At 42.9% G+C, this 27,694-nt stretch overlaps 1 protein-coding gene across 1 annotated transcript in view; it reads left to right on the forward strand.

Moving 5' to 3' along the window:
* The first annotated feature begins 339 nt into the window (after positions 1–339).
* Positions 340–27,694, forward strand: part of afg2a (AFG2 AAA ATPase homolog A) — a 98,580-nt gene continuing 71,225 nt past the window's right edge. Inside the window, exons 1-11 of the mRNA XM_061834746.1 lie at positions 340–556; positions 1,284–1,408; positions 1,496–1,653; positions 1,943–2,001; positions 2,745–3,356; positions 5,000–5,129; positions 5,209–5,265; positions 6,081–6,204; positions 8,658–8,759; positions 8,985–9,138; positions 20,303–20,457. Coding sequence (XP_061690730.1) covers positions 424–556; positions 1,284–1,408; positions 1,496–1,653; positions 1,943–2,001; positions 2,745–3,356; positions 5,000–5,129; positions 5,209–5,265; positions 6,081–6,204; positions 8,658–8,759; positions 8,985–9,138; positions 20,303–20,457 — 1,809 coding nt within the window. The 5' untranslated portion in view covers positions 340–423. The remainder of the gene's footprint in view (positions 557–1,283; positions 1,409–1,495; positions 1,654–1,942; positions 2,002–2,744; positions 3,357–4,999; positions 5,130–5,208; positions 5,266–6,080; positions 6,205–8,657; positions 8,760–8,984; positions 9,139–20,302; positions 20,458–27,694) is intronic.

Below are 27,694 nucleotides of genomic sequence, written 5' to 3' on the forward strand. Positions count from 1 at the left end.
GTGTTCACTGCAGTGATATGAACGTTTTGTTTTCTGATTAAACGTCAGACTTTTGTTTGTTTGAGCAATTTTTTTTGGTATCTTTTCACAATTTTTTTTTTACCTGCATATGTTTTGTTTTTGTTCAGTATTTGAATTTCGATGTTTCCATGCGGATTCATAACATAAAAAATGCTTTTGAAAAAACGCATTTGTAAAAAAAAAAAAAAACACGGGGATTTCAATTATTAAATACCCACCACCGAAATATATTTTTGAATTGCCGAAACAAAGAAATACATTTTTTCTTTCCTATATTACGGTAAAAAAAAAAAAAAAAAAAGGACGAGTGCTCAACTTTGAACCCGGAAGCACTACTTTTCATGCCCGGTTGTTATTTTCCATGTTTTCGTTCTCACGTGTGTCACATTTCTTCAGTTTCTCATGTCTTCCAAGAAAAATAAAAGCAAATCAAAGCGCTTAAGCGAAGGAGACGGCTCATTTGACTCCAGAAACTTGGAAACTTCCAGTCATGAGGGGAATAAAGTGTTCAGTGTCCTCGACTTCATTGACAGAGGTAATGCACTAACAAAAATCCATCTTGCAATTAATTCAAAATTTCGGGTAACTTTTGCTATCCAGGACACGAAAAAGCTGCTACTCACTCTTGTCCCAGTTGCATTTTGGATTGGTTATGGTGCCGTACAAAAGTACGTTGATGCAAACCGGAATTTAACTTTAACTTGAAAATGTATCGATGTGTTTATTTAAGCAGACACTCGCTTTTTGTACCAAAATATTACCGAGTGAGTCGAGTTTTATTCGGCTGGTTGTGTATGTCATGTTTGCAAAGTGGTCATATGAATTCAATGTCCTAAGACCCAATGCAATTTCGTTTTCTGTGCTACACCAATCTGCATCGCTAATACTGTATGTCAACACTATTTAAATATGTAATATGGATAACAACCTTATTTAAAATAATTGTATACACTTGCCATTGCGTTTGTCCACATCGGGGTTACAAATCGGCACGTAATCATAGGTTGCATATTATTGACAAAACAAACATTCAGTCACACATTCACAGTTTAGAGTCCTCAATAAATCGTGCACGCATCCGTCCATCCATTTTCCAAGCTGCTCATCAGAATTTAGAACGAGGCCGGCTGGCGTCTTTGAGAGATCCGACCCTCAAAACTGTGGTGCAGTGTGGCGCTCGCAGCTCTTCATCTTGCTGCTGATTGTTCATACTGCCACATAGTCATCTTGGAAGATGTATGCATTGTTTTTGTGCTTTGCAGCTGATGACAAAACGCCCAAAAGTTGCAGATGGTCTCTGGCGCAACTGAGCCTCAACTCCCTCAAGTCTGCAGGCGTCAGCATCGGTAGACCGGTCCTCCTCACGGGTCCCACGGGGCAACAGGAAGTGGGTTCATTTTTCACCTTATTTTATCATGATTTATTTTTTTTTATTGAACGACCCAACTTTATGTCTTTTGCTGCATGTTCGCAGGTGTGTGTCGGTTGGCCCGTGGCCGCCTTCCCGAGCGGGAAATTGGGCCTCCACAAGGGCGTGCAGAGCAACCTGAAAGTGAAATGCGGGGATGCGGTGACTCTTCACCCTGTGACGGGTGCCGTGCTTCAAGCCGAAGAAGTCGTTCTCTCTCCGAGGTAAATTCCACCCCCCCCCCCAGACAATTCCTTCCTTCACATTTTTTACACAGTTTCAAACAGTTCCAAGATGACTTGATAGCAAACCTTCTCTGACACGATCAGACCAAAATTTTGATTTCTTACTGTGTTATTAATTCATTGGCAATGCAATATTGGAACTTGCACGACAGTTGAATTCCTTTCCCTGGTGGCCATTTTCTGACCATTTTACCAGTATACTGTTGGAGAGTGCCATCTGCTGTCATACTTGTGCAACTGCAGCAGACATATTTTTTTTTTCTTTTAGGTCCATAGATGACAAATTCAACACGGATGAATTCAAGAGCTTCCTGCTGAATTCGTTGGGTAAGTTTCGAGTACATACGATAGACCAGAATGAGCCTTTATTAGTCTCACAATGGGGAAATTATGGTTTTCATGTGAACAATTATCAAAATAATTTTATTTATAACCACCTTTTAAAATTCATTTCAGGACCCTTGACAGTGAAAACAATGTGACACCTTGGAAAATATAGAAAATGTCATTCATATGAAACTAAAGGCAACAAAAATAAATTACAAACTCCTTTTGCTGTTTTTCTTCTAAAATTGAGCTATGCTTTTTTTATGAAATTCAAACTTTATTGTTGTAACATTACAAATGTTTTTCTTGAGGAAATAGTTTATCACAAAACTAAAACTTTATCCTTATGTAATAGTCTTATTTCTTGTTCACCCCCATAAAGGTACGACTTTTATTGTGGTATTTTGTAGTTTTTTTGTTAATAAAATTCCATGCTTATTTTCTTAATATATCCATTTTTTTCCACTTAAAGTTCTCTTGTCTTTTGTCATAAAGTTAATATTTATGCAGTATGCACATTCCCCCGCTTGGAATGCTGGAACAGATTAATGGCATTTCTGTTCATTTCAATGGGAAAGAGGATTTATGCGTGTTTGGATTTGTAAGCGTAGTTATAAAATGAATGAAAGTGTTTGGTCAAGGCACCGCTGTCGTGTAAACTGTGTGATCAGATGCGCAGGGACAACCACACATGATGCCATTTCATATTTAGTTGTTTTTTTTTTTTTCCTCCTCCCGTCTAGTCGGAAGCATCCTTCTCCCGGGCAACGTGGTGTCCATCACCTACTTTGGCTGCCCGTGCAGTTTGTACGTGAAAAGCGTACGCGGGGAAGATGGTGGCACACACCGGAGGGCGTCTACTCCTCCTCCTCCCGCCTCCTGTGACACCACCGAGGAGTTATCCACGCTGGAGTCTACTTCCGCCGAAGTCTCGTTGCGGCTCGGCCTGCTCGCCTTAGACGACAACGGCGGTGCCGGGAGCCCGACCGCTAGCACGCCTTGCAGAACCGACGTCTGCCCCCCTCCCCTCTCTCCGCCGTCCCCCTCTGTAAATCGCCGCCACCCACCTGCTGACACTGATGAGAGCGCGGCCGGCTTGGAGGGTTCCTTCAGCGCGGAAGGGCCTCCCCAAGCTCCCACAGCGCCCCCTGGTGCTGTGTCGAGTACCGACACCTTCTACTGCGTCTCCTCGACGACCGAGCTCCGTTTTCCAAGCAAACGCAAGCCGGAGGATGCCGAGCCCAACAGAGCAAAAGTGACATACGGCATGATCGGCGGCCTCAGCAGACAATTGGAGGTGATTAAAGAGACGGTTGAGCTGCCTCTCAAACACCCGCAACTCTTCTCCAACTATGGTACGTCACGACAATAGCGAGAAGACATTTTATTCATAAGCAGATTTCAAAACATCTCTTAAGCGAACCAAAGTAAACAGACCAGTACAAACTTCACACAGAGCAAATCTTTTTCTGAAAATTCAGACCTAATTACTGTATTATTATTAAAACTTTCATTTTTTCTGTTCTGGCTTTTTCTGTCAGAAAATTTTCACTATTCACATCTCAACTTTTTTTTCAACTAAACTCTTTACAATTATTAATTGTTTTATTTTCTAAAATAACCCTTTATTCTCAATGTTTGAACTTTTGTCGCTTATTTATCCATATCATTGCAAAATCTACAAGAACATTTCAATTTGTCATGTCATTTCTGAAATATGACTACTCCAAATATTTCAACGTTTTACTTATGAAACAATTTTTTCCCAGAAGATTATTTTGTTCTACTATTTCAACCTTGTAAAGTTAGGTATTTTTTTGGAGAGTACACATTTTTAAATGGAAAAAAAAACAACTTATCATTTATTGTCTATTAGACTTTCCGCCGGTTTGATTGGTGATAGCGATATCAGTCGATAATGAGCATTTTATGCGGATCACTTTATCAGTTTTAATGTCATAATTTGCAGATCCGATCGGCTCCGCAAAAGTCATATAGTCCGCGTCCCCACAGTGTCAACTATATTTGATTACAAAAGTGAGTTTATTTTTAGCTTTCTTGCGTATCTTTTAACGTAGAACTCTAAATATCTGACAGCCAGTAAAATTATTTTAAAAAATCGACGGTGAGAGAGCGAGAGAGAAAACGTAATCCGCGGATCAGACTCCAAGACAAATTTGTTCTCTTTTTGACTCCTGCAACAAAATCTTGTATTCCGATAACCGCTGCATCCCATTTTTTCTTTTTTTTTTTTTTTTTTTACAATCGTTGGACTGTAATCTATTTAGCTCAAATGCGACTAAATACGCTCGTTTCTGTGGGGATGACAACATGAGTGGACCGCGCCGACTGCATTATAAGAAGAAAATTGGGGGGGGGGTGAAACGTGTGTGGGTGGTCACAGGTGCTCAGGACAGGAGAGGACGTTCGTTTAAAGCTTGCCTGAGGTATAGTCACGTACTTTTAACCCGATGCAGTTGACAAGTAGGCAACAAAACACTGCATAGCTTTGCAAGCTAGTGCTAACGCTCGTGATTGTGTGTAAACATGCTCTCGTTCTGTTGAATACACGATCTGACCACAGCAGTGACTTGCAAGGTTCATATTTTACCATTAAAAAATGTCACACATGCACACCAACAAACAAAAATGTCACAAAAGTAGAAACATTCATTGCTGTATGTATGTACTGCTCGATAATAGAAGACCTCCATCTTGTGATCGGTTATCGTTTTGTTTTGTTTTTGAAAAACTTGATCGCCTCCAAAAATTCTGATCATGTAAAGCATCCTGTCGATATATCTTTCCTTTTTTTCCTCTTTAAATGAAATTACTTTTCTCCAAAAGCTATTACATTATACACTCTATTTGGACCTTTTTTTCTTGGAAAAATGAAGTTCTTCTGTCTCCCAAAAGTATATGATTCAGCATTTTTTTTTTTTATTCTGAGCATGCATTCCTAAAGTGAAATTCTAAATGAAGCCGCCGTCGTCACCAGGCATCCCCGCTCCTCGAGGGGTTCTTCTGTACGGGCCGCCCGGCACCGGAAAGACCATGATCGGACGAGCCATCGCCAATGAGATCGGGGCTCACATGACCGTGATCTGCGGCCCGGAGATCATGAGCAAGTGAGGCTCCTGTAATGTTAAGCCGACGCTCAACGTCAATGTCGTCACTGAGTTTTGAGTTTGGAATGTTCTTGTTCAGGTTCTACGGTGAAACGGAGGAGAAGCTGAGGCAAATATTCGCGGAGGCGTCAAAAAGGTAACCTTTCAATGGCGTCTTTGTTCCACGCTTTCTGCTTGGCTGCGGCAGCCCCTTTTGCTGACTCTATCGCGGATGCAAAAGCTGCATTCATATTTTCAACCTGTGTAGATCAGGTTCAATGTGTACACTTTCCATATTTTGCTTCCGTTTATGGAATGCACTTTACCGCCACCCACAGGAAGTTGATTGAATTACCGTAATTTCCGGCATATAAGGCGCGACTTTTTTCACACGCTTTCAACCCTGAGGCTTATGCGGCGTTGCGGGTAATTTGTGCATTTTTTTTTTTACGGCCGCAGGGAGGCACATGAGTGAAAAAGGTAAAAATGCGACAGTGCCGAGGAAGTGACTTTTACCGGCATGTTTTTTTTTTTTTAACCGGCCCTGTTAGCGGCGCGCTAGCGTTTTTCTGCTGTGTTACTGCCGCATCTCAGTGATATGTTTTTTTTTTTTTTTTTTTTTTTTTAAACGGCTCTGGTAGTTCTGCGCTACCGTGTTGCTACTGTGTAGCTGCCGTGGCGGTTTTTTTTTTTTTTTTTTACAGTTTTTTTTTTATTTTTTTTTTTAACCAGCCCTGTTCGTGCTACCGTGTTGTTGCTATCCTAAGCAAAGATATTAAAACGTTCTTTGTAACTATCTCGTGTTTCAATGTGGGCACTTGCAGCTTTTCCACAGGTGCGGCTTATGTATGTACCAAATGGTTTTTCCTTTACAAACGTACTGGCTGAGGTGCTGGAGGCCGGAAATTACGGTCGTATTATTGCTCAATAAAACAAATGGCAATGTGTTGTTTTTTTTTTTTTTTCTGTCAGGACGCCGTCGATCATTTTCATCGACGAGCTGGACGCCCTGTGTCCGAAGAGAGAGGGTGCTCAGAATGAGGTGGAGAAGCGGGTGGTGGCGTCCCTCCTGACTCTCATGGACGGGATCGGCTCCGTAAGTACCCTTTGAAGACCAGGTCTGTCGAGTTTTTACAAGAGTGGCTGAAAAAAAATCGACTTTTCAAATAATATGACTTAAGTACAAAAGATAAAATAAAATGTTGTCCTCAAAAGCTCAAAAGGGCTACTTGAGTAGGCAAGTAAGCAAGTGTGGAAAATATACCCCCCCCCCAAAAAAAAAAAAAAAAGCATCTGTTCTTCCAAGTTTTGCAGTTTGTATCTTCACAGCTATGGATGTGTTGCGGATTTCCTCCCTGCTCCTTTTGAACACATAGAAAGAGGAACCAAAATAGAGCCCACACACAATAATCATAATAAATAATCATGTTGAGGAAAATACAAGTAGCAAGAAGCTTAGTGTAATGGGGTAAAAATAGCATTTCTGTGTAAAAAAGTGTGTTCCATTAAAAATACTCTGGCACGTAGAATTGATCCAACTACGAACAAGCCGCTACTTTTTTCCGTTCTCTATAATGCACTCGGGTTTGGGGGCATGCGCAGATGCCTCCAAAGCGTAGTAGAAGAAAAGTTGACCTTTATTGTGTGTACAAGAAAAATCTACCTCATGGGCGCATTGAAGAAGAATAATAATGTACCTCAAGCGCACATAGCAGAAGAATAATATACCTCAACTGTGCGTAAAATAAAACGAAGCTACCTGGAGGGTGCGCAGAAGAAGACAGGGCGAGTTTTTGATGCGCTCACGGCAAGCATGACGCGCACGAACGCAAAATATATATTTTAATGTGATTAAACTCGAGATGGAAATGACATTGAGAACGACAGAGACTCAAATGATGTGGGATTGAAAATTTTTGAGGCTCTTCAAGTCCGATACTGAAGACGACGACGACTTTAGTGGTTTGAGTCAACAGGAGGAGGAGGAAGGAAAACAAAACTTTTCTGTTATGTTTGAGTCGTTTTACTGGCGTGTTTCAGTCCCTGTTTGGAATTATGGGATATTCATGAACATCTTTCTATACATCCGCGGTGTATGATTCGCCCCGTCTAGGGTATGACTTATTTACCGGTGCGTGCTGTGGTTCATAAAATCCGCTACATGACATTAGAACCCATCTCTGCCGCCCACCGACGCTTTCAGGCGTGTACGGTGAGGCTGTTACTTCGTCTTTAGCACATGTTGTAGTTGGAAACGCTTAAAACTATCGCGGCGGCGCGCCGCATTCTTTTCGTGTTCCGCTCCCCGCACACGCATTGAAAAAGATCCTGGGAAGTAAATCACCTCGGGTCAGCGCGACCGGATGATTATCAGCAAGGAGTTGTTGTTTTTCAGAGGTGCTACTAGGTTTCCCGTCCGGAGGATCAAGGTTACACACTTGATTGGTCTGTTGGACAAATCACTTCCTCCGCCTCCTTCATTCCTTCCTGCATTTGACTTACTGGTGTGGAATCTCATTCAGTGGAGGAGCAGTCGGAGATCCCGGCGAGCACGGCTTCGACTTTTCTTCTGCTTTGAAAAATGCGAAAGTATTTTGCTGCTTGTACAATTGCTTTCAATACATTTGAAAAAGCTACAGAAAATCAGTAGTTCACTTCAAAAAGTGACACGGTGAGGACAAATTATGGAAACCCTTTGGAATTTCTTACATTTCTGCATATTTTTGGTCATCAAATATCGCCAGATCCTCATCTGAATAAGTGGTTTGCAAAAAATGGGGCACGACACCCTGGGGTTGGGGGTCACTTTGTGATTTCGGGTGAGGGGGAGTGTATGAAACCCTGAAGAATATGATTAGCAGCAATGAATTTATTTCGGATTTCTTTGTAAGTAGCTGATTTGCTTTCTCCTCATAAGGATTAGATTTCCCTTAATATACAATTTTATATAAAGGTGGACTTGCAGGGTTTACGGGTCGAGGGCATCGTGAATTTGTTTCTTCTTCCTGGAGGAAGGGGTTGTAACAGAGAATTATTGGAAAGCAATCTGCTTAAACTAACACCCCAAAAATGTTTCATATTTATTACAAAACATTCACGTGACAGGGAGGAAAAAGTAAGTGTTTCTCTGAGAGCTAAATAAGCGACCCTTGTGAGGTTAAGCGGCTCAGATCACGTTGTTGATATATAGCGTATAATGTAATACACAGAAAAACAATTATCTGTACCCAAATTATTACAAAAATATACCATTATTGTAATATTTCATTCAATATTTTAACACTGTTTAGTTTTTTTCGTCTACACTTTATACACTATAGTAATTTTTTTTACCATTTTTGGCGGGATTGATTTTCACTTCTTCATTAAAATTTTGTTTTGTCCAAATGTTAATAAGTATGAGAAGAATCTGTCAGTCCTCTTTTTGTGGCAAAAATATGTTGCTCTGATTTTTATTATGATGAGTTATTGTGGGCACGTTTTTGGCCTTTCCATGACACGTCGTCTGAGGTTTTATTATTTTATGAAATTGTTCTCGACTCTGTTCAGGAGGGCCACTCGGGCCAGCTTCTGGTCCTGGGGGCCACAAACCGACCCCACGCCCTCGACCCGGCCTTGAGGCGACCTGGACGCTTTGACAAGGAGCTGGAGGTACGTAGTGTTAAACCAAATAAAAGTTTCCCTCAAATTGCAGCCACTAGGTAGATCTTTGGCGTTCCCCACAGCTCTCTTCAAGGTACCTGTCATTTAAAAATACTCACTCAAATTCGAATTGCGATGTAAGACAATTCTGTTTCCGATCTATCCTGATATTGCTTCACACCGCATTGGGCACAACGCCATCGTACGGTCGCTAACCCCAATACCCGCCGGCAGGTTGGCGTTCCCGGTCCCGCCGAGCGCGCCGACATTTTGCACAAGCAGCTGAGCTCGGTTCCGTGCTCCGCCACAGCGCAGGAAGTGACGCGGCTGGCCGACGCCGCTCACGGCTACGTCGGCGCTGACCTGGCTGCTGTTTGCAAAGAAGCGGGTAAGAACGCTGACGCTGTCAAATGATTTCGACACAACACCCCTGACTCACCCTTGCGGCAAATATAATCATAAATTTAAAACTTTATTCTCAGAATATTTCAACCATTCTGGGAAAATTAGGACACTTCACATAATGCTGACTTTTTCATTAAATTCCAACCTATTGCATAAAATTACAACTATATTCTTGTAAAAAAAAAAAAAATGACACTTCTTAATTTGAAATGTAGATTTTTGGACAATAGTATGACTGATCAAATAAAATGCAATAAAAATACAACTTGTCGCTTATGACTTGTGCAACTTTATTTTCATATTTCGATTTCCTTCTTGGATAATTAGGACATAAAAAAAACATCTTAAAACTATACTTCATTATTTTTTTTAATGGCATTTGCAGGCAAATATGCAAATTTATTTTTTTTCTTCTAACATTTTGATTTATTTTCTTTAAAAAAAACTTTAAATTAATTTAATTCTCTAATTTTTTTCAACCTTTGTTGCTGTGCAATTTGAACGCTTGTGACAATTTATTTCAGAAAAGTAGAACTTCATTCTCGTGCTTTTTTGTTTTCTACAGTTGAACCAATTATGACCAAATAATTTTTGTCTTGGAATATTGCGAGATCTTCCAGAGATTATAACTTATTCCCATAATACAACTTTTTATCTTGTAAGATTCTTACATTTCTAATAATGTTGACATCATAAAATGAAATGTTTGATAGTATTTAAAATTTGTATTGTAAAACGATCCCTTTCAAAAGTCTTGAAATGCTTTCATTGTTAATCTCGTAATTCGTATAAAATGAGGACATGTCATTCAAAGTGACTTTGCTCTTGTACCGCTACAATAATGAAAGCATGTTACGGTTTCAATTTCAATATCTTTTTGATTCCAAGTGGTCGTCGCATCTCGGTCGACGGCGCGGGCGTGCCCAACGATCTGACCGATGATCCGCGTCTGGCCCGCGGCTTTTCGACTTGTCGCGCGTCCAAACCGCAATCGCCGCTGACTTAGTCCTTCCCGAATGACTTGTGTTTTCAATTCCGTGTTGATATTAACCGAAAAGGAAGTGGAGGTTTCTGTGGTATTCCGTTCCCAAAGACCGAAACTGCCAAAACCACGTCCTCTTCCTCCTCCTCCTCCTCCTCCTCTTCACCCGCAAACCCCCCTCGCACATCCCAATGGCACACATACCGCCTTAGTATGTGTGTCCGCCTTCTGGGTGGTCCGAGAGTAAAGTGCACTCTCGCCGTCCACGTGCGCGGAGCCGGATGTGATGGTCAGGTTTTTAGCCAGCCGTGTACAGTAAGTACCGTAATACATGAATTTAGCCAGCACACATACGCGCAGGAATATATTTTTTGGGTTATTGTCCCCCCCCCCCCCCCCCCCTTCCTATGTAGAGGAAAAACATCATGTAGGAAGTGCAGTTGTTTCCTTGCGCCGCCCAGCTAACAATAGGAAATCCACGACCTCCGAACTTACCCTTGTTGCATACGTGCGACGGCACCTTGGACGCCCATTTGTGGAGTCGCGCTTCCTGCCTTTAACGCAACACCCGACCTGCTTAGAGATTTCAAAAAAAAAAAAAAAAAGAATAAAAGTCGTTTGACGTCACGAGGGACCTTGTGCACGATTCAATGATTGGGCCCGTCCAAAAGACTTTGATAGCATGCTAAAAATAGCAGGAAAGAAAGACAGAAATATTTGGAAATAAAATCAGAGATGCACAATACACAGGGTCAGGCAAAATGATTTGGCACATCCATCCGTCCGTTATCTACCGCTTTTCCGGGTCGGCTCGCGGGGGAAGTAGCTTCGAGGGGGGATCCCCAGACTTCCCTTTCCCCAGCCACTTCACTTCTTCCATCTCGATCCCGAGGCGTTCCCAAGCCAGCCGAGAGACGTGGTCTCTCCAGCATGTCCCGGGAAGCGTCCGGGAGGGAATCCGAATCAGATGCCCCAACCGCCTCTCGAGGTTAAATAAAACGCAAATAAAGTAAAGACACAAAAAAGTTTTGATTTTTCAAAAAGGACCTCTAAATCGGTCAAATGTGATCCATAATTGTCCACGCAGTGTCTTAACCTACAAATGTGTCCTGACCCCGTCCACAATAATTTGGAGGAAAATTACGCCGATATCAAAGCATTAAGGGAGTGTGTGCGTATATCTATAAATGGAAAGCTTGACGTGTTGAGGGGAAGTTTATTAGACCAGAAGAGCAAAACCAAGAAGGGCGGATGTGTTGCGAGACCAAGGACGCCGTTCTGGTTGATCCCAGATGAATAGGCGCCATTTCGGGAGGGTCAGAATTCAGAACACCGCCCGTTTGGCTCATGAAGCCGATTTGGCCGATCCAGAATCCTGCGTCGGTTGTGTAGATCGGCACGTATTGATGGCACCGCCTTGGAAATCAGATTGTCGATTGAGGAAAGTGCAAGGACAAAAGAGAAGACACTCAACCCCAAATTGGAAGCCGTGGTGTGGTCTGTCGTCAGCTCTGCTGGCGTCTCGCTAGAACGTGATTCACATCCTTGTTTAGTTTGTGACACATCCGGGCCTCGCTGCTTACAAGCCTCTGTAAACAGGGGGAAGCCCACCAGAACAAAAAAAAAAAGGAGGCCTGTAAAATTGATTCTGAGCGATAATAAACACAAAGATCCGTTTCTCTGACTGGAGAACTGAGAGTCATTTTCTTCCCCTCCGCCCAAGTTATTTGGCGAACACGCTTGGGTTGAAACTCAGTGGAAAGCAAAATTCAAAGGCCAAGAAAGTCTGCCGGAAGAACTTTTTGTGTGTTTAGCATAAATTGCGCACTCCGGGATTCCCAGCAAGGGGATGAAACGTTCGTAAATATTTGGAGGATATTAGATTTGAATTTGAAGGGGAAACTTGCTCAAACAATCGAGGAAAAGAGATCCGCCTCCCCAAAAATGCACACCGTGACCCTGATTTCAGACCATGGATGGAAAGACTTGCGCACGATTTATTTGGTGAATGCACTTCGGTTACAAGCCATCAGAAAGCAAATCTAAAGGCAGGCAAATGCAGGAAGAGCTTTTTGCGTGTATATTTACATATACATATACATAAATTGCACACCGGAGGACACCAAACGGCACGGAAACGCCAGGCGGGTGCGTATGAAGCGCTTTTCCTACCTCGTGTGCAACTTTAAAGACGGAATCTCACCACATGGCGCGTAACTATCAGCCGGATCGGCGCGCCAGCTTGGTGGGAGGCCCCCGTTTGGGGAAAAATCCGGAAATGTGCTGCTTGTACTCCTTAACCCCGCCGCTGAGCTCGCGCTTGTTGACAGCGCTGCGTGTGCGCTTTTCGTGACTATTGCCGTGTCTCAGCTGAGGGAACAGATGTTGTGTGTTGAGAAAGCAGCACAGGTGAAAAAGAGTCTTCCGGAAGGAAGCCTGGCCGAGTCGTGAAAACATTCCTGCGCTTAGTCAAACGGCGTCACGGCCTGAATATGCTGCAATTCACCCGAGGGACTCCGTCGCCCCGCGGAATGGAAATGCGGGACTCTTGACCCTTGGACAATGTCGTGTTGTCCGCAATCAAATGTGCTCCAAATCGAAAAACACATTATTTTTTTCATGATTACATAATCGTGTTCTGTTTTGAATAGACCATTTCAAAACATAACCACGATGAAAAGAATACATGCAAGTAATAAAGCGCAATGAAAATACCACACCGCTGCTATTTTTATTTTTTATTTTTGTCAAGGAAATGACAAAAGTATTGGAGAAAAAATTTACACCGATGTTGGGTAAAATGACAAATCTCAGGAGAAAATAACAAAAAATTAGATGAGAAGTATTGGAAGAAATAAAAGCATTTGTTGAAAATGGAAAAATCCTGAAAATCAAATAAAATAATGAAAGACTCAAAAGTCCACAAATATCGGGGGGAAATTTCTGAAATAAGTACCATAATTTCTGGACTCTATGCCGCACCCGATTATAAGCCTCACCCGATAGATTTTAAAAGGAAAAATCATTCTGCACCTGTCTGTAAGCCGCATGCGCCCACAGTGAAATATTTACAAAGAAGCTCGGGCCACCTGCTTTTTTTTCTCCGTCTTTTTCCATTGCTCCGGTTCTTCCCGCTGCCGTTTCCAGCGTCTCCCCATCGATTCCTTTATGCCAAGTTGACGTGCAGCGGCTTTGTTTCCTTCTGTATCGGCCACCTCGATTGCTTTGAACTTGAAAGCTGCGTCATGTGCATTTCTTCTTGCGTTTTCCATGATGAGGGTCTGTTTATGCTAATTTTATTCATGCACAAAGCGCAAAGTTACATTAAATTTGCGTCTTAATCGACACATAAAGTATATTCCACCTCTCTCACGCTTACATTTTCTGCTCGAGCGCCCCTGGCGGCCGTTAGGGGAAAAAAAAAAAAAAAAAAAAATGCATAAATTAACCGCATCGTTGCATAAGCCGGCCGCAGGGTTGAAAGCGTGTGGCAAAAGTCGCGGGTTATAGTCCGGAAATTACTGTTGACAAAATTTAAAAATAATGATTGCAATGGAAATTTAATATTATTCACAACAATGTGGGGAAAAAAATGCAACTCCAATTTGACTTGACCAGTCCTGAAATGATGTTGAATTCACTCCAAATGGTGCGTCCCTACTGGATCAGAATCATTGAAATCCATTCATCCACACATTTTCTTTGCTGCTTATCCTCACGAGGGTCGCAGCCTATCCCAGGTGTCGACGGGCAGGAGGCCGGGTACACCCTGAACTTGTTGCCAGCCAATCGCAGGGCACATTGAGACAAACAGCTGCACTCTCACTCACACCGAGGGGCAATTTAGAGTGTCCGATTAACGTTGCATGTTTTTGGGATGTGGGCAGAGAAAACCCCCGCAGGCACGGGGAGAACATGCAAATTCCACACAGCCGGTTCCGGGATCGAACCCGGGACCTCAGGACCGACCCTGCTTAGCTTCCGAGATGGGACGAGATCGGGCGTGCTCAGGGTAGTTAGCTTGGCCGTGAGCTCGCTGAGATCCAAAACAGCAAAAATTCTCTTCCGCCGGATGGCAAAAGATCCAAAGAAGTCGTGTCTGCAACTGCTGCCGATTACGCAACACGCTTTGTGTTCAGTTCTTCCAATGGAGACAATTGCAAACAAACACCCTCGCGCACGATGCACTTTTGAGGACATTTTTACGTTTGCGTTTGTGGCGTCAGAGTCTGCGAATGTAAAGAGTGCGCCTCGGCGGCCCTTACCGGAGGATAAACGCAGCTCGTGAATGTGACCTTTGACGAAGGAGGAATGAGGAAAACCTCAGAAATCAGAAGCAGCCTGACAAGAGAAGGGAAGTGAGCCTCGCGGAAACTCACTTTACCCGTTCGGCGACTTGAATGCTTTTGGGGGTCATCTCTCTTCTTCTTCTTCTTTTTCCTCTTCCTCTTCTTCTTCGTCTCTCACTCCTGAGTGCCTTTGGCCTGCTCCGAGCACACATTTGGTTTGGTTATGAAAACATCCGATGGGAAGGAAGACAGGAAGGGGGAGGGGGGGGGTGCTTTAATTTGAACCAAATGTGGACTCCCAATTCTTTCCAGAGATCTACGGGGATTGGAATATTAAAGAATGGACATTTTGGAAAACAAGTATGGATGGTTTTTTTTTTCGTTTCGTTTTGTTTTGGTTTTATGTTTTTTTTTTCTTTTTTTTTTTGCATTAGGTGGCATCAGTGGGTCTGACGCTGATCGAAATACGTTGAAAACATTTTTCTTCTCGGTCGCTGGTAGCAAGAGGAACGGAAATATCACCAAAAAAAAAAAAAAAAAACGGAAGAGGAATCTTTTGATTTGGGGTATTTCTACTCTGGAAAAAAAATGCAAAATATTTAACCCTCCTTTAAAAAAAAAAAAAAAATATTAAAAAATGTTAAATGAAAAATGCACATTTACTACAAAGAATACCACGATAAGACGGGAAAATACACAAATATTCAAATGTGAAAATATTAGAAACAAAATAATGAGAAAAAATAGAAGAACGCTAGATAAAAATACACTGTTTTATGAAAAATATTGTGAATATTAGAAAATAATGCAAATTAGGAGTAGGGTACTCAATAAAACATAAAAAATAAATAGCATAATTTGCCAAAGTTTATGGCATAAGATTAATAGCTAAAAATGCAAATTGTATTAGAAACAAATTCAAAAATGGAAAAATAAATACAGAATAGACGAGATAAATATGACCAAATAGGAAACACTGCAAAATATAGGATTGTATGATATCAAATGTACAAAAAATATAGAAACAAATTATTCAATTACACAAATATGACATAAAGCACATTTTAGGAGGAAAATGGACATTTAGACGCAAAGCTAAAGTAAAAAGTGTTGGTCTTGTGCCCGACAGGAAAAAAAATATGAAATACGTAAATGTGAAAAATGCAAGAAAAGGAATATGTGCGCTGCTCCCGGTGCACCGCCTCACCCAAGCTTCCTTCCACATCCTGCCTTGCCAGCACATTTCCACATGGACCAGATGTGTATTTTTTTATTATTATTATTTTTTTTTTTTGGTGCGTGCTTAGCGACGGTAGCGGTGTTGTCGACGGTTGAACAATGGGATGCGGGTGGGCATCTCAGTCTGTCTGCACGCTGGTCCACCCAGGGTGAAACCCCCCCCCCCCCCCTCCATCCCCCCGCCCTGGCTCCGAGCAGTTGGTTCGCCCAAATGTACTGGAAATGGTTGTCGCTAATATAAGGTTACACAAACTCTGGGGTTGGAAACGCAGTTGCGGGATGGCTTCGGAACTACTAATCATTGCCCGCGTGCAGTGTTTAATTCCCAGTTATAAATCGGGCCTTCTTCCTTCCGTTGACCAGTTGCTCTTTACCTCGCTTTGTTTCTAGTCCCTTGAGTACCAACCAGTGGTCAGCCGGCAAGTCCTTTTTCTGCTGGCCTAACCTACTACCAAAAGCTCTGACCTACCGTACTTCCCGACCTACAGAGCGCACTTGGTTACAAGCCTCACCCAGTACATTTGTAAAGGAAATACCATTTGGTACATACCTATGCCGCAGCCGTGTAAAAGCCCCAAGTGCCCACATTGAAACACAAAATATTTACAAAGACGGTACGCTGAGAGTTTAACGCTAGCGCCGCCGCACTAACGCTGACGTTAGTGTCGCCGCGCTAACAGGGCCGGTTTAAAAAAAAAAAAAAAAAAACATACTGGTAAAAATCACTGTCACGGCAGTAACATGCTAGCGCAGTGCTAACAGGGCCAGCCGGTAAAAGTCACTTTCTCGGCACATATATTCCACCGGTCTCACTCTTACCTTTGCCGCTCGAGTGCCCCCTTGCGGCCGTAAGAAAAAATGCACAAATTATCCGCGTGACCGTATAAACCGCAGGGTTGAAAGAAGTCGCGGCTTATAGGCCGGAAATTACGGTAAATTAACGACCTAATATTTGTCCCATAAAATTATATGAATTTATTCCCTGGAATTAATTAATCATGATGCAAATTATGATGTGATGTTTTTTTTTTCTCTACATTTTATTAAATTATCTTATGACTCTCTTACAAAGTAACACCTTATTGAACATGTTTTATTTGGTGAGGAGGGGGATGGGCTGGAACAGATTAACGGCATTCCAACTCGCTTTGATGGGGAAAGATGATTTGCTATACAAAAGCGAAATGAATTCAACTTGTGCCTTTTTTGCATCACTGTGCAGGACGTGGATGTAAGATTTTATTCACGCTGCGTTGCCATGTCCATCTAATGTATGTCGGGCCTTCAGAATCAGGAGTGTAATGTGGCTGAAATAATATTTGCATTTTTGGATCATGTCTTGAATGATCAAATTTGCTTCAGAGGGCCAGCGTCCGTCCCCTGATGAGTTGGCCAGACCAAAAGTATTTTACGGTCTAATTTGACGAACAACACAATTCCCTAGCAACATCCACACACTAATAATTAGCTCATGTCACATTCATGATATTTCATTCGAATATGGAATGTTTTCTAATTGATACATATTTTGAACTGCTCCAGCTGATCTACGTGGCAAAGTTCTGTGCTGCCATATCGCAGTTTGTGTAGAGTTATTGATAGTTTCTATAATTGTAACGGGATAATGGTGGCATTAATAAGTCTGGAAAATCATAATTAAAGGCCCAGGTCCGCCACCGGTACCGACGACGTGCATAAACGTATGTGACCTTTTGCTCTTTATCACGTGAGTAAAAGATTCCCAGGATTGTGCGCATTTGCCCACATTCTGTCACGGCCGGCACACCGACCATTTTTCTCTTTTAGTTTTCAAGCGTTTCTTGGAATTGTCGAGCCAGTTGGTTGAGTGCGAACTCCGGTATGTACCCTGGCAAATCCCTCGTGTTCAGCATCAAACGGGGGGTGAGTGGCATATGAAAGAAATCAAGTTTGGGGCTGGAGACGGTCCGTTTTAGCGCTGCTGGGACTTGAGTTTGCACCATGCTGGTCATTTTTTTCAATTTCATTTCTTTTCCCGCGTCGCACTAATTACGCGGTTCCGAATGAGTTAAGCTCGACGTGCGGGAAGGGAGGATAGAGAGCGAGTCCCGCTGCAAACTGGGCAAAAGTGAGCCATTGAGGTCACCGCAAAAATGCCGCTAATTGTTCATGTTAATACAGTCGTGCCTTGAATTTGAATTTCAATTTGTTCCGTGACTACGCTCACAACTGAAATGACTCGTATCTCAAGTCATTGTTCCGCTTTGAAATCAATAGAAATGCCATTCATCTGTTCCTGATCTGTTTGATTTATTGAAATAGATGTCATTTATTTTTATAAAAATACACATTTTTTTTGCCTCAGTTCATTGGGCACTGTCCCGCTCCTTACGGTGTGCATGACTCGCCCACACGGGGGCAGTCTAATACAGACAAATATACTGTACACGCGAGGAAGAATTTCAGAACTGGCTCAGTAAATCGCAGCAGTAGTACTTTGTCTCCGAGAAGGAAGAAATAAATAAATGCACGTGAGTGTGGTCATATGATCTGTCTTCATGTGTTGCGTAGCTTTGGTCTTTAATAGCATTTAGCCTCGTGCACGGCGACCCGGTCGACCCCGAGCGAGTGTGATTGATAGAATGTTGCTCCGGCGATCGATTGATGTTTTCTGCGTGTGTGAAATTGTCTTTTCTTTAAAAGCTCACAATCCATCTGCCCTTGTCAGCTTCACTGCAACCGACGAGAACGTCCCGACTGATAAACGACTTTGCCGACTTTGGGGCCGGCCGACGAATAGCGCGCCGTCCGAGACTTTGAGCTTTAAATAGTCCCAGCGCGAAACAAAACAGAGCATTCCTCGTGTCTGCCGTGAATGTTTGGAATAACTTTTCCCGCTTTTATGCCGTTATCGTGGAAAGCGCCTTGTCTTTTGTGCTAACAAACACTCTTTCCTGCAAATAAATATGCTCTTTCTTCCCGACATCCTCGGCTTTTGTGCTTAGAAGCTCACTCATCACCTCGCTGTTTTGTCCTCAAGCGGTTTCCCGTGACTTCTTTTGTGCGGCCGACAAAGGCGAAGTCTTGATAGTGACACATCAATGTTTTGCCTGTCTCCTCCTGGCTTTAATGCTGACGTCTCCTATTCAAACCTCATGCGCTTCCCAGTCACGTGACAAAAAAAATTACCGTTCTTTTGGTTTGCATTTGCCTGACGTGTACGGTCGCATCGCGCACCGGCCCGAATGCTTTTGAGTTTAAATTGGATTAAAATTTGGAGCCAGGATGATACGCCTCCAGTCTCAACGTCGTAAACATTTCCCACTTCCTCGCCGCTGCCCTTACTTTTGTCAAACGTCTCACCGTGTTTAAAGGCAACAATTCCAACCTTTTTCACCCACGTTGAATTAATACTGGTACGGTACTTGGTCCTCCTCACGCGATCAAGACGACCTAAAAATTAATCAACATTTACTCACCAATGCGAGACGTCAAACGTGAGGATCTTTTCACACTTATGAATTATGCTCTTCAGCTCCTCTTTAGAGACGGCTAATTTTGCATAAAGTCGCATTGAACAGAATAGAAATGAAACCCTTTGTTTCTTCTGAAATTGTTACTCTTTTTTTGTTAAACTTTTTTTTTTTTTTTTTTTTAGTTTTGTACTGTCACGTGATTCTAAAACCTGAATTTGAAAGTCCCTTCTGTAGTCAGGTTAAAACTTTAAAACTGCTGGAAGAAAAATTCAGAAAATCAGCAAGCCGGTGTGACGGTCTCAGCGCTCCCCCGTGCTGAGAAGTCCCCTCGGGATTAATGCGCATGCGTGTTGAATTTTTTTTCAATTTTTCTACTTTTTCTACTTCCGTGCCAGTCTGAGACTTCTCCATCCACGCTTCTTGGTTGTTATTTATCAACTGGAAAGCACGTTCAAGCATTGAACAAGAATCAACATTTGTATTGTTCGGGGTCAGTTATTAAGGCACATTTGGGATCGTGAAAGTACTGTTGGTGTCATATCACTCGAAGCCATACCCGAACAATCCTCTGATTCTTGTTTGATGCCGGAACGTGTTTTCCAGTTGATAGATAACAAACAATACGTTCGCATTTGTTTCTGTATTCTTTCATTCGTTGTGTGCAGCTTTGTGAGACGTCCATAGCGAAATGCACGGAGAGCGAAAATGAACAGGCGGTAAGAAGCATGGATGGGGACGTTTCAGACTGGCACGCAAGTCGAAAAATGAAAAAGAAATTCTACGCACATGCTCATTAAACTGAAGAAGACCTCTCTGCACTGGGAGCGCTCAGACCGTCACACCGGACAAATGTTTGTCGAACAAACAGGACCCGAGGGGAGCTTTTGCCGTCATGACTTGTCAGTTTAGGTCTCCTAAGAGGACGAAAAGACTCCACGATTCATCCCCCCCGTGCAGTTCATTTATTTAATGGCAATTAGAACTTTGGTTGGCGCACGTTCTCATTGCACGCATTTGTTTCGTGATATTGAGTTTGGGTGCAGTCTCTTTGATCACGTTGCATTAACTTAGTGATTCAACAAGATTTTGGGGTGGTGTTGAGTTGTTGTTGGTGCGCAAAAGAGATCTGAATCTGAATCAGAACACGTGAAGAGTACACAAAGTGTCTTTTTTTTCCTGCAGGTTTAAATGCACTGCGGCGAGCGATCAGCGGGTCCAACGACATGTCAGACCAGCAGCTGACGGGCCGTGTGACGGTCACGCTGTCCGATCTGCAGTGGGCCACGTCCGTGGTGAAGCCCAGCGCCATGCGGGAGGTTGCCATCGATGTGCCCAAGGTAACGCGAGCCCCGGAAATCACCTTTGGCTTTAGCCCCTTTCACACCGAGACCCAAGATGACGAGCAGTCGATCTGGCATTTGCCCGATACGCATCTCAAACGTGGCGTCTCGCAATCAGACGTAAAATAATGGACATACAGCAACAACGCAGCTGTCTAAAAGTGATGTCAAACTCCAGAAATTGATGCAACGGTTAGAGTCGTGACAGCCTCACGTTGGCTTCAGGGTTCGAGAATTGCGTTGTTGGTGCTAAAACTTCACAGCCGTACACGTCGGATGTTGCGCTGCTTTCACTTTGCCTCTGATTTGAACTTTGATTGTGTGAATGTGCTGAGTCCACTTGGTGCCGCTTTTTTGGTTTGCAACATAGTTCAAATGTCTCAATAGTTACCCATTAGTGATAGATGTATGCAGTATTTGCGGGGGATTGGGATTCAGCCATGCCGCTGATAGTGAAAAAGCAAAATATTTGACACTCCTTCCTAAAAATGTTCCAATTGCCAGGATTAATAGCATAAAAAGTAAATATACCACAAACTCCGATGGCAAAATACAGTGGTGCCTCGGTTCTCGAACACAAGCCGTTCCACAAGGCCGGTTTAAAACTGAAATGTTTGAAAACTGAAGCGTGTTTTCCCATTACAATGAATGGAAAATGAAATAATCCGTTCCAAGCCTCAAAATAGATTTTTTTAAAGCAATTTTGTTTTAGCTTTTCCTGATCATAAACTGCATAGTAGAAATACATGTGTAGTTTAAATACCTCTTTTCAGATTTATTTATTTTTTGCTTCAAATGTATGCTTTAGCAGTAGAGTATGCTAGGCTGGGAGTGCATTGCCGTATCTGTAGCAACTCGGCCTTGTAAACTTGTAAACCTTTTTTTTTTATTAACAAAAGGGCAGAACAACTTTAAACAAGCAATAATGAGGGGGAAAAAACATACATTGTTTTTTATTCGCACAGAAAGTTCGTAGCGTACAAAAGAAAAAAAGCAATGCAAAAGAACTGTTTCAAATGTCTTCGGTGGGGGTGACTCGGCACTTTTGAACAAAGAAAGGATCTAATGTTGACCGTTTCTGCCGTCTTTTGAGCACCTTCCTGAAATGGCTCACAACAACGGCATTCAAATTTTGCCCTGCTCTGCGACATTAACAAAATGAAAACAAAATTATGAATGTCGTTCCATCCGGCGCAGATAGCTTTAATATCGGCACTTGCGACATCCTTCCTGCCTTCATCCGCATCAGACGACATCTCCTCCCTTCCTCGCCAACACTATCCCCGGCTAACTGCTGCCCGTTCCCGAAAAAAAGAAGCAACTTTTCGACTTCCTCCAAGATGTGCGGCCTCTGCTCGGTCAGCACGGTCGCCCCTTTGGCGACATCACTCGCTTTGAGGGCATCCTTGTGTTTCAGGATGGTGCTGATTGTCCATTTCGCCATGCCATACTTCTTTGATAGCTCAGTACTTTAATTTCAGCAGCGTTTTCTCTTGCACTGGGGGAAAAAAAAAAAAAAAACACAAATAGGTGAACTTCGTGATCCTCTTTTTTTTTTTTTTTTTGTTTTTCCTTTTTCCTCCCTCTCAAATGCCTTCCCTTCTCCTTATAAAAAATGAGCCAGAGTGTAAATAACCTCCCTTCGTAGAAAGAGCGAGGATGGAATGAGAGAGGGAGTAAAAGAGGCCGGGGGTGGGGTGGGGGGGGCGTGCGGCAAGACGCAGGATGTTTTGACATTGCATGTGTAGGACATAATGGACAGGAAGAAGGTTAACATCATCCTCCGCTGGTAATTTGAAACAGATGGGCTCACCGAGGGTTCCTGCCAGACTCCAACTTAAAAAAAAAAGAAGAGGAAAATGAAGGCGATCCGTCCATCTTCGGCGCTGCCTCTTTGCCACACTGCGCATATCCAGAGATGTTCCCTCCTCGCGGCAAGTTCCTGGAATTAGAAAGTGACCCCACCTCGCCTCCCTGGCAGCTGAGCTGAAAGGCTCGCCACACAGCCCCAGGCGTGATTATATCCACATGAGTGCAAACATTTGTTTCTAATCCCTTTTATATAAGAAACTTCCAGCGGAGGCCGGATGAAAACATGCCTCCAGTTCCTCGCAAGACTTCTCCGATCATGTATGGAGGGACCGAGTCTGTAGAAAAATCATTTCTTAACTCGTTTTATGACAAGTTGCCTCATTTTTTTTTTATGATTCCTAATTTGTAGTTTGATGAGAAATCTTTCCGTTATCATTTTGACCGAGGACAGCAAAGTGAAATAGTGGCGAGCACATCTGCCTCGCAGTCGAGTGTTTGGGTTCAATGTTCTGTTTGGAGTTTGCATGTTTTTATACTGGCGTGGGTTTTCTCCGCTTCCTCGGACTTCCTCCCACATTCCAAAAACACGCATGTTAGATTCATTGCAGACTCCAAATCGAACGCTCGTATGTCAACACGTGCCCTGCGATTGACTGGCGACCAGTCCGGGGTTTCCCGCAGCTCTTACCCAAAGTCGGCCGAGATGGGTTCCAACTCACCCACGAGATTTTGGCCAGGGCGGCACAGTGAAATAGCGGTTGGCATGTTTGCCTCACAGTCAGAAGATCCACGTTTGAATATCAGTCGTGAGATTTTTTTTCCATTTTTTTTTTTTACATTTAATAAACACATTCTGAAGGTAGTCACTGAGGAGTAGTAGTGATACACACGCCTGCCTTTGGTGTGGGTAGCGTGGGATCCATTCCCGCTCAGTGATGGTGTCGATATCTGCCCCGCAACCGACTGGCGACCAGTTCGGGGCGTAGTCCGCCTTTCGCCCGAAGCTTGTTGGGATAGGCTCCAGCTTTCCCGCAATCCTTGTGAGGACAAGCTGCTTGGATAATGACATGACATTCTGAAGGTATTTGAAAAAATAAACACAATTGCAACCATAAAATGTATTTCAAAAATATTCGATGTATTGTAGTGTCTGTTCTGTAAGCGCGTTTAAGAAGCAGCGCCTGCTGGGCCGGGCGAGTCTGCGTGTCCGACTCCGGCCACGGGCCATGGCCGACGGCACTTCCTGTGCGTGTTCGCTGCGTTTGGGTTTTACTGAACGGCCGGAAGCGCATCGACGAACGCGGCTTTCCTTTACAACGTGCGAGCGAATTGCAGTAAATACACTGTAATAACCCATGAATAAAATCTGCTCTCCGGCGGGCCCCTGCATACCCACAGGTTCGGCACCTGTGGATTTACCTCTTTGCAGATTTTTTTTTTCAACAGTTTTTCAAAAATGTTTTTTCCCTCTTTGTTTTCCCCATTTTTAATTTTTATTTCTCGTTTGTTTTTCTTTGCTCTTGCGTGGGGCGGGGACAAACCGCAAACGCAGTTCATCCATTTTTATTTTTTTTTGATCGTACTTGTAACGCCCGTCTATTTAATGTATTTTCCGCACTATAAGGCGCACCCCATTATAAGGTGCACCTTCAATGAATGTCCTATTTTCCAACTTTTTTTCATATATAAAGCGCACCGTCGGCTTTTGAGAAAATGAAAGGCTTTTACGTGCAGAAAATACGGTACTGGTGATTTGTGCTATTCACCGTCTGGCCTGGTCCCTCTCTTCTACAAATAGCGGGGACTGTGGGAATGCGTCATTAATAAAAAAAAAAAAAAAAATACATTTTGTTGGTAGAAGTTGACTTGATGCATCTAAACTGAGAGGGGGGGGGGCGGATTTCATGTGGCATGTGTATAAAAAGCTACTTCATTCTGGCTTTTCACACTAGTTCTCCTTTTCTGAGGCCATCAAAGCCCCAGCTTTCTTGTAAAGATCAGAAAACAACAGTAAAAGATAATAAGCGGGTCTCCTAACTAAAAAAAAAAAAAAAAAAAAAACAAACAAACAAACAAACAAACAGAGAGAAAAAATGTCAGAACGACCGAGCCAGGTGTGAGTCAAAGAATCGGCCTTGTAATTCCACAAACGTGACCTCAAGTGCCTGGCAGTTAATTCTAGCGTGCAGGGCCCTTGGACTGTTAAAATCTCAAGAGCAAGAATGCCACGCGAAAGCCTTGAGCGGAGCGATTTGCCTTTTTGCCGAGTCGACGCACGCCAAGTCCACGTCGTAAAAAGCGCCACGCGACGTGGGCGCAGGTTGCACCTGCGGTGGGAGAGGAGAGGAGCCTTTCTGGGTGGAAGGTGGCAGCAGAAAGGAATGCCTTTGTACACTTCAATGCCAGAAGAAAGGCAAAGACGGACTTTTTGACCCCAAAAATATCACATATTTTATTGATGTCGATAGTTTTCTTGCGGTATATAGATTGTCATGCATTGCTGTATCATCTATTAATATTTTTGGAGAACTAGCAATGTGTCTTGTGTTGCATTGTTGATGGTTTACTTCCAACAATTATCGTGACGTCATTGGTATGTAGAATTATTGACAGTATCTTGATGCTATTATTATCGCTTTGAAAATATCACAAAATATTGTGAGACGTGCTTCATGGATTTTCTTTTGTTGTTGATTGGCGCCCAATAACTCCGCTGGAATTCTCTTGGTGTCATGACACCGTTGTTATCCCTGGGAAATTATTGCTAGGTTTTTGCAACGTATGACGCAATTTTCTTCCGGTATAGTGATGATGGCGTAATTATCTATTATTGATTGATTATTGCATTATCACAGTACCGCGGCACTGCCGGTACCGCTGCTTTTGCAGCTTTATTTTTAATGTCTTTCACCTCCTGCTTGGCTAAACAAACATTTTGGCTTTCCGGCGTCTCTATCTATCTCTCATCCTCTCCCCCCAACCTTCTTCTTCTTCTTCCGCCCTTTCCTCCCCTCCCTTCCCCTCGTCTTCTCGCCCTCACTCGCTGCTGTCCATAAATTGCTTGGTATTTACAGTATGTGGCCGGATGCCAGGTTTCCATTAGGTTGCCTGGTTCCCCGGAGACGGCGCCGGTGGCCTGGGATGTGTTACCGCTGTCAGGAGACTGGGTGTGATGGAGGGTGGGGGTGGGGGTGGCGGTGGCGGCGGGGGCTGCGCGAGAGGGGAAGCGAGAAGAGGAAGTCCAAGACAGCGAGGAATTCAAAGCAGAAATTATAAGAAGCAAGGAGATGACTTCGCTAAAGCTGCCCGTGTGTGTATTAACTGTCGACAACAGCTGTCATCCGTCCGTCCCTTTTCCGCGCTGCTTATCCTCACCAGGGTCGCGGGGGTGCTGGAGCCTATCCCGGCTATCTTTGGGCAAGAGGCGGGGCACACGCTGAGCGTGCCACCCCAGCTTTCATGCGAGAATGACATTTTAAAGCTGGTTGCAAGATTCCATAAATCCCTTCCAAACGTGTATGGTGCTGCTTCACAACCTGTAAAATGCCAATTACAACTTTTCAACTTCATCAATTTTCTTACATTTTTGACTGCGATACTCTCATTTACAAAAAAAAAATATGGTGACCCCCCCCCCCCAACTATTCACTTTGCTCTTCACAAATTGACCCATTTGTGTGGGGTTTTTTTTTTTTGGTTTTTTGTTTTTTTTTTTAGTTATACTTCTTTATAAGTTGGAAAAACTGGCGAATCTGAATCCAACTGGTGTCAAGGAAGTACAACGGTGCCTTGAGATACGAGTGGTTGCTTGCTAGCTTAGTTTCCTTGCAGTGCAAGGGCAATATTAGTCTGTGGCATTTAGCTGCTTTGGAAGGACAACACATTAGCGGTCACTCACATTTGAAAAATGTCCGGGTGTGGCCAGTAATGCTCGCAGATAAAGTTGCGGGTGTGATCAGGAATGGAATCTCAAGACTTTAAAATAATTTACTTGATTAATATTACATGACTGTAAATTAAACAACAACAACAAATTAACTAAAATAGAAAACAAAAATTTCAAACTCACAATGTGAGTTGATGATAGCCGAACGTCTTTTTTTTTTTTTTTTATGCCGTCGCACGATCAACCGAAACTGCCTCGCGGTCGACGCATTGAGCAGCCCTGGCGTAACTGAATTTCCTTTGACGCGGCTCATTACGTTGGTGACTTTCAACGTAAATGCGCTCGGAACACGTGCGAATGGCATCACTTGCGTACGTGTTAACTTGCATTTCCCGTTTCCGGGTGAATACTGATTTTTTAGGAGCAGGCTTGTTATGTTACCAACGTTTATGAAATAAACACGTAAATTAATGGCAAGACAAACAAGCGACGTCTTACAATATCTATTTTTTCTACTCGTAAGAAATTTACACGTAATTTTTCATGCTCGACTGTGCAGATTTGTGCGCCAATCGCGCTCGTCAAATGACGGTGACTGCAATAGGTACGTTTGTGTTTTGGGCTTGCATTTTATGTGAGTTTGTTTGTTTTTTTGCAATACAATAAAAAGTGTGATTTTTGTTTCTTTATGAAAAATCCATTTGAAAACGAGTTTTTTGTTTTCTTTTTGGACGGACGACAATGGCTGAATTGCATTTCCATTCATTCCAGTTGGGCAAGATGTTTTGCGAAATGAGTGAACACGGAATGAACTAAACTCACATCTCAAAGCACAATTTTATGCAGAAGTGATCCATCCTCACCAAGAGACTTAACATCTTTGTGCCATGAAATGTCCAAAAAAAAAAGCCTACTTGAACTTCTGAACTTCATTTGCGGGTCATCAGATGCACTTTAAGTGGTTGCAATTGTGTGCTGACTCCCATTTAGCACAAGTTTGAGTTGGATTTGTTTTTCAGGCTGTACTGTAGGTGACATTGATGGGGGAAAAAAAACTTGAAATGATTTATTGTGGTCCTCTTTTAATGTCGCCGTTGATTTACCCTTAGCCCGGGTTGTAAAGTGGTAGTTGCGGACTTTCTCTACTGAATGTAGAGGTGAATTTCGGGTGGATTTTTGTAGCAATCAAATATGTAAACCATTTTTTTAGGGGTAGTTTTGAAGTGAAGTGAAGGTGAAAGTTTGCGGTATATTTATGGTTTATACTTTTAAGGTTGACAAAGGGTACAAGATTTTGAAGTAAGCTGCCTTGTTTTTGCACGAACAAGCACTCCTCAGATCGCCATTGCACATTTTCTGCTGCGCCGCCGTGCTTTTCTGTTTCTGTCTCGCTCGTAATCGCTTTCCCCTCGAGCATTTATGACTTTGGAAACAGATAAGTTTTTCCCCATCTGGGAAACAGGTGGAAGATATAAGCGTTTTGCCAGGAGCATTCTTCTTTTTGTTTTCCATCAGTGGAAACTGGTTTTGGCAGTA

The sequence above is a fragment of the Syngnathoides biaculeatus genome, chromosome 11, assembly GCF_019802595.1.
Source record: "Syngnathoides biaculeatus isolate LvHL_M chromosome 11, ASM1980259v1, whole genome shotgun sequence".
NCBI lineage: Eukaryota > Metazoa > Chordata > Actinopteri > Syngnathiformes > Syngnathidae > Syngnathoides > Syngnathoides biaculeatus.